The 11,677-nt window shown below is 37.3% G+C and overlaps 1 protein-coding gene across 1 annotated transcript in view; it reads right to left on the bottom strand.

The window, feature by feature from the left end:
* Positions 1 to 939: 939 nt before the first annotated feature.
* Positions 940 to 11,677, bottom strand: part of LOC111145652 (polypeptide N-acetylgalactosaminyltransferase 5) — a 41,738-nt gene continuing 31,000 nt past the window's right edge. Inside the window, exons 8-10 of the mRNA XM_022500724.1 lie at positions 7,242 to 7,322; positions 4,301 to 4,462; positions 940 to 1,371 (exon numbers count right to left, since the gene is read on the bottom strand). Of these exons, the coding sequence (XP_022356432.1) occupies positions 1,231 to 1,371; positions 4,301 to 4,462; positions 7,242 to 7,322 (384 nt within the window). The 3' untranslated portion in view covers positions 940 to 1,230. The remainder of the gene's footprint in view (positions 1,372 to 4,300; positions 4,463 to 7,241; positions 7,323 to 11,677) is intronic.

The following is an 11,677-nucleotide window of genomic DNA, read 5'->3' as shown; positions in this document are numbered from 1 at the left end:
TATTGTTTCCTCAGATTTATCAATGTTATCATTAGACCCACACCTACGGCCTTATCTCCCAGCCCCACCCCACAGAGGTGCCAGATTCCTTTTCTTTTCTGGCAAGACTAGGTCCGCTTTTTCTTAACTCTCTTCCAGAGGGTTTCTTACCTCATTCTCTTCCCCTTTCATTATGTTTACTTCATTTTATTCCTACTTTGAAATCTTTTAGAGCTTACTTTTAGCATATTTCATCCTTGTGAATGCTGTTAAATCTAAAGTCTTATTTTGTATAAATCTTTAGTAATTCTTAGTGCTCTGTCGCTGCTTTATTCGTTTCAGCTCCTTTTATTTGGTCTTACATTACAGTGCAATTAGTGTATTTTTGGTGCCTTTTGGTGACTACAGTGCCTTATGGCCTAGCTTCTTTCTCCTTGCTTTTTTTTTCTTTTTTCTTTTTTAAATGTCCACCTAAGTCTTGGAAGTTACTAGTATGACCGTTTCTTAAAAGTGTAGCTTTAAAAGCACAAAATGAATTGAAACAATGTCCATATCTGGAACTGAATAAACATTTGACTTCCTCACTTAAAGTTTTTTCCCACTGACTCAGATTGGGAAACAAAAAACAAAAAACAAAAACCATTATGTAGTCATCTAGATCAAAGTCCTACCATTGAGTAGTATGATAACTGATATTCATTCAAACTGTTAGGTGCGCAGGCGTGTCGCTGGGAGGGACTTCACCAAGATGACAGCTGTGTGTTTCTGAGTTCTTTTTGACATAGGAACTCAAGTAACTTTTTTTTTTTTAATTAAAAATTTAAAAAAGCAAATAAAAGAATAGGTTCTCATTGATTATACCTACTTATGGGCCAAAAGAGCTGGTTATTATCCAACTCAGTCATCATGAATATCATTGTATTTCCTCAAGTACTTTTGGCTTCATTTCCTGTATTTCCTGTTACCTGTTTGATTGCATGGGGAAGTTTGCAGGCTGAGGTCCATCCAGCACGGGGCAGGAAGCATGCAATTCAAAAGGCCACCTAGAGCTGAAGACAGACTCCAGTTCAATGTTAGGTTGTTTCCCTGAGCTCACTTTTGGTTTCTCAAATATTGCGGGTTTTTAAATCTCCTATTCAAATGCCATTAATTTTGAAAATGTAAACTACCATGGAGAAATACAGTCCCTATGTCCGCTGTCATTTTCACAGTGTCTAATGGGTTTACTAGATAAAAAATATTCGTTGTTCTTTAGTCTTCATAATATTTTTCAAATTTCCACTTTTGGTATTGCTTCTCTGGGTCACAAGCAGCAACTTTCAGGGTCTTCTGAGAAACATTTCCTTCTAAGCATAACAACTGATGATAGTTCCCAAAAACAATGTGATTCACCTGGAAAGAAAGGGGATCTGGGAATGAGCCACACAATGAATTTGACAACTGAAATATAAAGAAACGAAAACTAATAAAAAAATTATATTTTTGATTCATTAGGAATTCTTCTGAACTAAATGAACAGCATGAATATAGTCTTTGGACTGTATTAAATATGTCTCCATCTCAAACTAACTTCTCACTTCTTCAAGCTACAGGGCTTTTAAGACTTTTATGACTTCCTTAGGGAGGAAGCAAAAGATTTATTTTCTGATGATGGGTCTGGTAACTGTATTATTTAAAGGAAATAATTCCATATGGCATTTGCTATATTTGATGGATGATGGCTCTCTAACTGATGGTGGTCATGAAAAAACAACCATCACAAAAAGCGAGTCAGTTAATTTCTTAATTAAGTTCATACCTTTGAAAGCAAACTTAGAATACAAAGTGCCAGAAATTGTGTATTTATTTATAAGCTATCCACAATAATATCTGATAGTATGTAATGCCTGATGTCCAGAAAATCCAGTTGTAATTAGAAAAAAATCAAAGGTATTTCAGAGTTCTATTATTTGTTAATATTTATTGAATATCCTAGAAATAATAGATAACCAACTTAGAACTTGCTCATGACTTTATACTTTTTTTAACCTATTAATCCTCTCATTTTTTCCATGACTATGACAAAGATAATCTTAATTATATGTATATTATTTTGAAATGTTTTAAAAAAATATAACAAATAGGGGTAACTTCCTAATAGTGTATTTTAAAGATATTCCTACAAAACCATTGTTATCCTTGTAGGACTTTGGAAATATGATGTTTGAGTATGCTCAAGGTTTTGTAAAGGAGTTGGCCTTGAGCAAAATCATCCTGGATTATCTACAACATTTTGCCAGTGGATTGTAAAGAGGTAATTGAATAACTTGTCCCCAATCTAAAGATACTTGATGAAGGGACAAGTGGTGGAGGGTCATTCCATGTCACAGTACATAGGAACTACCTATGAAAGAATTTCCTCTTAGGGGTCTATAATCCACAACACTTGGAGTGATCTGGCCTAGAGAATATCTTTCAAATGTAGATTAGAAATGTATAATTTTAACAATTCATTGGTATTCAGGATCAAACTCACTGTTACCCTATTTCCTTCTAAGAAGCTCTCAATTCCTAATGCTAAAGGGAGAGACATGTTCCTGTTATTCAGTCTTTTTCTCCATTTATTTTTTAAAGACTTAACAAGATATGGAAGACTCAGGAGGTTTAGTATGAAAATTACCAAAATACTGAAAATATAGGGAAGACTATTATCAAGATATTAATCTCCATGACATCTAGCAGCATGGAAAGGGGAACTTAAGGCAGAAGAAGACAGCTGTGTGACATGCTACAAATTCATAAGCACAAACAGCATCGGGAAACATTGAATTATTGCCATCTTAATTAAATTACTGTCTTACTAATTGGCTTGCCATTTAGAGGGACCAAAATTAAGCCTATATGAAAATCAGCTAATGAGGGCTTAAGTTCTCAGTGGGGCCAACCCAGTTTATAAATAAGACCTATGTGATTTAAGGGCTGCTGGCTCCTACATATTTATTAACTAGCTTGAATTTTCTTCTGGTAACAGATTCATTTCCGGAGATTAAAAACGTGTTCTCATTCTCATCCTTTCTCACCCCTGGCCCAACCTCCAGCTTTCTTTGGCATAAGGTTAAAGAAGCAGAAGGTAATATTTGATAGATGTTTATGGATTTTTCCAACATTATGCAACATAAAATTAGTAACTGGTACACTACTAATTCCTAATTTTTCTAAATAACTCAATAGTAGTCATTATCACTAAAAAGAAAAAAAAAATGAAAGATTGAAAGGGAGAAGGGGATTGAAAGGGAGAAAGACTGGGTAATATGATATTGACCCCAAGTAGGAAGAAAAATGCCATGGAGTAGTCACTGATTGTGACATCAAAAAAAATGGAGGCACTTCAAGGAGGAACCAAAGTGCTTACTGTGGCGACAATCCTGAGCAAAATGATGGTCTTCGTAAACCCAGTGTATTTTATGGATTTGGTGGTCACTTGCAGTGAGATAATAGAAAATTTAAGAAGGTTGACCTGAAATTATTTTTGTCACCTCAAGATCTTACACCAAAACTTATCACTTTTTATCTTGTTAAAATAGAATTGGGGAAACCGATCACAACTTTAACATTTATCATTTTGGATAGAGCAGGGGTGGTCTGGTAAGTATTAATAACTGGACCTCTGGAAAACCATCCCTGGATTAGTAGCATAGGGTTGTGTAATTTCTCCCACCATGGCTGGTTTCAAGCTTTCAGGGTGATGTCACTGAATGTGATGTTGGGAAGTGCACGCGGCACACTGTCAGCTCCTATGACAAGCAGGTGGGAGCTGCCTCCAACACCTGTTGAGGCCCAAGTCTCTGGGAATGAGGGGGTGGGGGGTGAGAAAAAGTCTCCCTTTATGGAAAGGAGTTAGAACACTGAAAAGCAGAGTCATTCTAAAGTGCAAAGCTTGTAGGAAGTACACTGCTTCTTGCTTTCCCTATATACTTTCCTTCAGGCTTCTCTGATAACCAGTGAGAACCAGTTCTAGCCCATAAGCAGGATTTTTGGCATTGTTAGTTGACTGAAGCGAATGACTTATAGAAACAAAGATGCTGATAGCAATATAACCAAAGCAACGGGTGACTTATGTTTAAAAAATAACAGATTTGAAATAAATTTTGTAAAAGAAAAAAAGGACTTGACAATTTGCAAAAATATCTGTTTATCTCTCTGTATGAACTTTTTACACTCCCTCTTTTGCCATAAACACATTGAAAGCTTCCCACTGAGGACGCAGACAATGAGAGTTTTAAGTCCCATTTAACCGGAAGTTGGATTTGCGATAAAGAAGAGGTACCCGTATTTTGCTTACCAGCTCTGGTTGGAAGACTGATGTTGATTTATGCAGCCATCTTAGCCCTTTGTTTCTGTTATCACAAGGGTGCAGCCTCAGGGCCCCAGTTTCAGGGACAGGAGCTAAGCACCACTCTCCATGTTTAATAAGTCTTAGCCAGGTGTAATTGAATTGTTGAAGCTGTCGGGAAATGAACAAGGAGAAGGTCACTTTAGGCAGCAGATACAGGTAGGGGCTCTGCCAAACATTTTGGTTAGTGGTGATTAAGGATATAGGCACTTGGGTCAAATGTTTTGTACCCAAATCCCAGTATTGTCACTTTCAATTCTGACAGCATGGGTATATTATTACCATATTTAATTTCATTTTTATTATTTTTAAGTTGGATAGCAATAGGGAGTATCTCAGAGAGTTGAGGTAATGACTGTGAAGTTACTATAAGCCCTCAATAAACATTAGCTGCAATAATAATAATTATTTAGTACAGTTAGTGTGTATCTGCAAATGGAGGTTATTTCAGGTGGTCTGAATCCTAGACAAGCCTGGTGCTTGAAGTAGTGGGACATTCAAACCATGTGTAGCCATTAGGGCCATAAGGAGATCCAAGTCACAGTCCCAAGTTGCTTCGGGGGAAATTATTATGCTTCTTTGTTTAAGACTATCCAGATTACCAGATTCCTGGAGGTTTTGTAGGAAAGGCTAAAAATCTTTCTTAAGACTAAAAAAATGTTCCTATTTTAAGAAAGGTTAAAAATCTTTCTTTGCTGATAGCAGAAAGAATCATCAGGTTCTGCTCTGTTAGCATCCCGTGGTTCATAAGAACTACTCTTGGGACAAGTCCAGTTTTGGGGAGTTGCCAATGTCTAAAATAAATACTGATTCAGGTAATGGAACCATGTTTTCAGTTTTTATAAGTAATTTTTCCAGTTACTTACACCCTAGTATCGTCTGCCTGGTCAGTTTATTCTAAGTCTGTGGGTCTGCGGGAAATTTGTTGTTTCTCACCAATGTGAACATAAAAAAAGTAGACTGCTGGTAAAAATCTATCTAAATGCCTTTGTGTAGAGAATCATTTGTGATGTAATTGAGATTTAACTTAGATCATCAGGTATGTCATTGGGTTAGACCTCACCACTCAAAGGGTAGTCTCTGGACCAGCAAAAGCATCACCTGGGAGCTGGCTGGAACTGCTGAATCTCAGCCCCACCATGAACCTATTGAATCAGAAATCTATATTGCAACAAATTTCCAGGTGATTTGTATGCACATTAAAAATTGAGAAGCATGGTCTTATGTCATAATAAAAGGAAGTTATGTGGGTACTAAGAGAAGCTAGACATTACCTTTAAAAGGGACATCTCAAATGGTTGAAAAGTTAATAGCTAAGGGGACTTTCTAGGTAAAGTGAAGGTTAAGGCTTGGTGGTTCAATCCTCGGGCTTTATTCCTTTAGAGCTTTTTTGGATGAATGCTATAAACTGGCTTGGTATTAAACTTCATTAATTCTGCCAAAATAAATTAACTTCCTCCAAGTCTCTTTACTTTTTGTTATTAAGACAAACTACAAGCTAAAAACGAGGAACAAGACAAGAAGGCAGATGGGGATTTGTGGAAAGCAGGGGCTACGTATTCATACTTTTGCCTCCCAGTATCCCCTTGAGAGCCTCAGTGGTTATCCAGACCACAACTTGGGTCTTCAGATAAAATCCTGGTTAATCAGGTACAGAAAATCACAAGAAGAATGCGTCTTGAAGGACTGAATTAAATAATACCTTACTTTCATATAATTTGGACTACTTATGGTTTTATTTTGCAATTTATGATTTTATTTCCTCTTTGAATTGTTAATATGAGTTATATCTTTCAAATGATTTCTGACATGTTTCTCTTCCTTCTACCTCCTCTCTTTCCTAATTAAGAAAGAGCTTCCTCAGCCTCAAGTTTACAGTCCGTAGCTGAATTGTAACAACAGAGAGGACAAAAATGTCTTTTCCGTTTTAAATTAAGAGGTAGAGAGGAGATGTGGTCAGAAATAGAAGCAATATCTCTAAGTCAAAGCAAACAGGTAAGCCCGGGGAAACCTAGATTCTCACCACAAAAGAATTTCTTTACCAAAGAGTGATCTACAATTTTAGGAAGCTGAGTTCTACTCATGAGTTGATGTTTCTATGAGTTCATTTTGGCATCCAAACCAATAATATCTGCACAGAATGAGAATGGGTGGGGCACATACACTGAAGAGGGAAGTACCATCACTCAGAGCTCACCTCCAGCTCTGCAGAGTCCCTGCTCTGGGTGTCCCTGGCCCTCCTTCCTCCCCTAACCATTGTTTTCTGAGTTTGTCAGAGATTGTTGAAGGGTTTCCACCATGGATCATGGATTATGTAATTTGCATTACTCTCAATATGTAGGAGAACTGAATCAACAAAATGGCTCCCTTAGATTATTTGAAAATATTCTCTGCCTTTATTTCCTTTATTATTTTACCTTTAGATGTAATTTTTATTTTTCACATTTTTTGTCTTTATTATTAGAACAATAAATGTCTATGGAGCACTGACGGTTAAGTACTGGTCTATATGCTTCATCTGTATGACATAATTTGATCCGCAAACCTGATTTAGGGGTTGGCTCTGTTATAACTGCTGTTTACCTAAAAGTTAAAGGATTTGCAAAGTTAACGCACTTGAAAGTGATGGAACAAGAACTGGGTCCCTGGTGGGTTGACTTTGGTATGCATAATTTTACTCCCTTAGTCACTATCTTTACATTGAGTGGTGGGCTACCTTATCACCAACCTTATGATCATGCAGCAATTTATAAATTAATTATTGTTTGTACAGCAAAAATGAATTTCTCAAGTGAGCAGTAAATGTACCACACTCTGCACTTATCAGGGACACTTGGACCATCTATCAACTGTGTCTGTGATGAGAGAGAAAACCCAGCCCAGCCGGTACCTTGCTGCTCGCATCACAGTCTTCCAAAGTGGCTGTGGTGTTTTCAATGGAAATGCATTTGCCCAAGGCCACATTAATAAGCTAGGGAACAAAATATAAAATATGCATTAAGAAAAAAAATATTTTAATGTAGAACAAGCCATTCAGAAAGCACAGACGATAAAACTATAATAAGGTTAAAAGATAGTTAAGTTGATAGCTTAGCATTGCTTAGCACTATACGATTTTATTGGTTGCTATCTCTAACAGAGACATAATGTAATCTTGCTAAAGTACAGCTTCAATCTGTCAATTTAAACCTATGATTCAGCCTCAGAGCCAACAAACAGAAGCTTTTAATTAACCCTTGCCTGGAATGCTGAATAGGGAATGAGCAAAAGGTAGCATGAAAAGTAGTTATTTTCTTGTCTCAAGTTTTTCTGATGCATACATTAAAAGTCAATGCACAGACTTGCAATTTAATCAAACCAACAGTTATGGGCTCTGTTCCCTGGCTGACCCCTTTAAGCAATTTCACTGCTTAGGCACTGAATCATAGATAAATTGAGTCCAAAGAATAGCAGATTCCAACTGATTCCCTGTCAGAATCTTCCTAATGACTCAGGCAAGCCACAATTCATTATAGGAAAGTCATGAAAGCTAATACAGAGCCAACCTTAAAGGCACTATCTGGCAGGCCCCCAGGTTTTTAATGGATTTGCAGGGTCAAATATGGAGGCAGCTTTCTATAAGTCACCATTTAATGCAGAAAAATGTTGATTCCCTTGTTCCCTTTGACATCTTGGGCAAGGCTAACAAGATGGTGAGTTAACGGTGCAATTTAGACTTCTTAGATTTCTGGAAGAGCAGTGTAGAGTCAAGTCTACACTCAGGAAAGCCTTCTGAGCTGGGAGGTGGCGAAGTCTATGTTGGCAAGGACACTATTTGTGCCCCGTCCTCTTCTGCGGGTGTTGTATGATATAGCTGTGTAGATCAGAGTTGAAAGCCTTCATGACAGGGTGCTCTTGGGGTTGCCCTCCCTTTTACATGCATAGTTTAGCTTGCAAGAAAATCAGGGGCATCTTCAGGGACCAGAAAATGCAGAAAATGAAGTAAAACAAAACCCTTTAGAAAGTGGGAAAACTGCAAATACTGGTAGGCAAGGGACCAACATTATTAAGGAGAGGAGAAAAAACATGGGTAAGCCAGAGGGTTGGAACTGCAGTCTTTCACATAAAGATGGATGACTAAAGATTTAGACCCTTAGTAGAACCGTGTCCTAGGAAAAACAATTTACCCTGTAGCACAGGGAGACAACATGGTGGCTAGAGTCTCCCTTGGGAATCCGAACCTTCTGTGGACCTTCATCTGGGTTTGAGATACAAGTTTACTCTACTTCCATTGGATAGGAACTCTGACAGACATAAAAATAGTACCAGGTTGGGGGTCCCTGGGTGGTTTAGTTGGTTAAGCATCTGCCTTGGGCTCAGGTCATAATCCCAGGGTCCTTGGATCCAGACCCACATCAGCTCAATTCCAAGGCCTGCAGCAAAAGGCTCATGCTCAGTGGAAAGTCTGCTTCTTCCTCTCCCTCTGCCCCCCTCTGCCAGCTCACTCCCCCCACCCTGCTCTCTCTTAAATAAATAAAATAAAATCTTTAAAAAAAAAGTACTAGATTGGTTACTTCTTGGGTGGCTGGCATGTGAAACAAATCTAGAAGGACAGAATTTCCATCAGAAATCTTCAGAGAAAGCTCTATTCACAATGTAGTGACAAATATGGGAAGAGACTATCCACCAGTAGTAAATGGAGCCGTCAGGATGCACAAAAGGAATTAACTTCAGAGAAGAGATTTAATTGAAATGCATGAACGTAGGATAATCCTGGAGATTAAAGAAAGGAAATGTGCTCCAATTGTTCTCTGGATTTTAACAGAGATAAACATAAACTTCTGTATTTGTGGATTACCCAGAAAACATTCTCTCTTCCCACGGGTTTAGAAACCTGGTTTCAATACAGCTGAACAGGTTGTACTGCTCCAGAATCTCACAGAACTTTCAGTACGTTAATGTTTAGCTCTCTGCTGTAAGAGGGAATGCAGCGTGAGCGTCTGCCAAGTATATTTGGCCCGGGATCCTATTTCTGGCAGCACAACTAACATTGCCCAAAGCAGTGTATGGGAACCCCTGGTTTAACTGATTTCTTTGTATTTATTTTGTACAGTCCCGTCTGCCAAGCATAGAAAAGCATTAGATAGAGGGGGAAATTTTTCTTTCCCTTGCTTTCTGCCACCCTTCGCTTTCTCTGAAGATTTGTTTCCCTTCTTCCCTACCAGAAATTTCTGGAGAAACTACTTTTCTTCACACAGAAATGATTTATGAACTCCTAAGGAGTTGTTACTCTTTATCTCATTATGAATGGTTTTAAAAATTGATTCTTCATTTATTTTCAAGGAATTATATTTATGCTTTTATTGTAAACCATTTCAATCTTTTTGAAAAAAAAATCAGTCAGTATATAAATTTTAAATCACCCATTTTGAATTATTTCACTTTCCAGTTTAGGAGGTGGAGTTCCCCTCAGTTTATCACAGAATTACTAAACATTGGGCTATAGGCTAGTTGCTAAGCATCTAATTCAATACAAAGACACATTATTAGTGAGGTTCTCTCATTCATTAAGTATTTTTGGTTCAAAAAGATCTGATATGTTCTTATAAAAAAAAAAAAAAGAAAAGGAAACAAAAGACCTTGCACTGGATTTAAATTCCTAAATTAGTTGAAAGAAGGAAAATGTGGAGCAAATAACAAAAAGTTGTAGAGTTTATTTTCTTGGGACTTTTCAAAACTGTCTGTTCAAAATAATGGTCAAGTTAATCTTAGTCTGAAATGTCTGGAAAATATCTTTTAAAAAAATATATTAATAATGCTCCTTACTGGTTATTTCAGAAGGCAGGAAATGATATCTTCTTTATGATTTGTGTAAGGAAAGCAACAAATAGAATTTTAAAAAATAATTTAAAAAATATTTTCTGCATTTTAATATATTATAGCTCAGACATCAGCGGAAGGCTGTTTTAAGAGCGTTTCAGAAATTTTCATGGGAACGCAATTATAAGTTAACCTCACAGAGGAGGCAAAAGGTAGTTTTTTAGTTCCCTCTGGTGGTTAAAGTTCAGTAATGCTCTTGCTGAGAGTCTGTCAGGACAGGAAAAAAAAATTACTATGGTGAGAATTTCTTTTTTTCTCACTCAGGAGTTAGAATTAAAAAAGAAAAATGTAAATTTATTTTACAGACACATTTTTTGAACAGCGTATAAATCCAGGGTATTCTTTCTAATGGGTTACCTAGAAAAAAACACCAGGTTGAACCACCAGAAATAGTTGCTATTCTATTTTGACCTATAAAAATGACAATTTTATACTACATTATGTTACATACAAACAAGTCACATGTACTGGTTTGTCAGTCGAATTTTTTACATTTTCTCTCTTCCATACTCTTCCAGAATTCTTCCCTGTACTGTCAGGGAGAATGGCTCTACTAAGTCCTTGTCATCAGGAAATTTCCTAGGCGGAGAGTGATCGATTTGTACAATTCACTTTCTAGGGAGAACTGAACAAAAATGGCCTAAGACAGCAGACTTACTGATGATCAAGCCTGAGAACCTCTTTTATGAAGAAAAAGAAAATTCTTAAAGAAAATGAAATAATGCCAGGAATATTTATAAATAAAAATAAATGAGAAAACAATAAAACAGATTAACCGTATGCATGACTGGGGAAGAGCTCTAGGTCAAGGCTTGACTAATCACTTCTAAACCCATTCTATGGTAAATAACCTCATGTCTTGCCATCCTCTTCAAAGTAAGCCCCACTCCTAGAATGGGTTTGAAATGGCTTTCATCCAGGTTCTCTGCTTTCTTGCTTTAATTTCTTAGGTTTGTACTCTGTCCAACCTCTTTAGTGTGGTTTCTTCCCCTTTTGGTACATTACACTGTGTGCTGGAATTTTCTTTGTCATCATTTGGCAATTTCTTTTATATTCAACCCGTTTGACATCTGTAAAAATTGAATTAAATCATGTCGTCCCATTGCTTAACCTTACTCAATAACCTCCTGTTACATTCAGTAGAGGCGGTGGGAGAAGAAGAAAGAAAAAGAAAAAGAAAGAAAGAAAGAGGGGCGCCTGGGTGGCTCAGTCGTTAAGCATCTGCCTTCTGCTCAGGTCCTGATCTCAGGGTCCTGGGATCAAGCCCCACGTCGGGCTCCCTGCTCAGTGGGGAGCCTGCTTCTCCCTCTTCCACTCCTCCTGCTTGTGTTCCCTCTCTCTCTGTGTCAAATAATAAATAAAACTTAAAAAAAAAAAAAGGAAGGAAGGAAGAAAGGAAGGAAAAGAAAGGGTGGAGGGAAAGAAGGAGAGGAAGGAGGGAGGGAAGAAGGAAGGAAGAAAGAAAGA

The sequence above is a fragment of the Enhydra lutris genome, unplaced genomic scaffold, assembly GCF_002288905.1.
Source record: "Enhydra lutris kenyoni isolate GAN:26980312 unplaced genomic scaffold, ASM228890v2 scaffoldscaffold1, whole genome shotgun sequence".
Lineage (NCBI taxonomy): Eukaryota > Metazoa > Chordata > Mammalia > Carnivora > Mustelidae > Enhydra > Enhydra lutris.
Note: the sequence above shows the minus strand (reverse complement) of the source record. Positions and strands in the feature narration are given on the sequence as shown.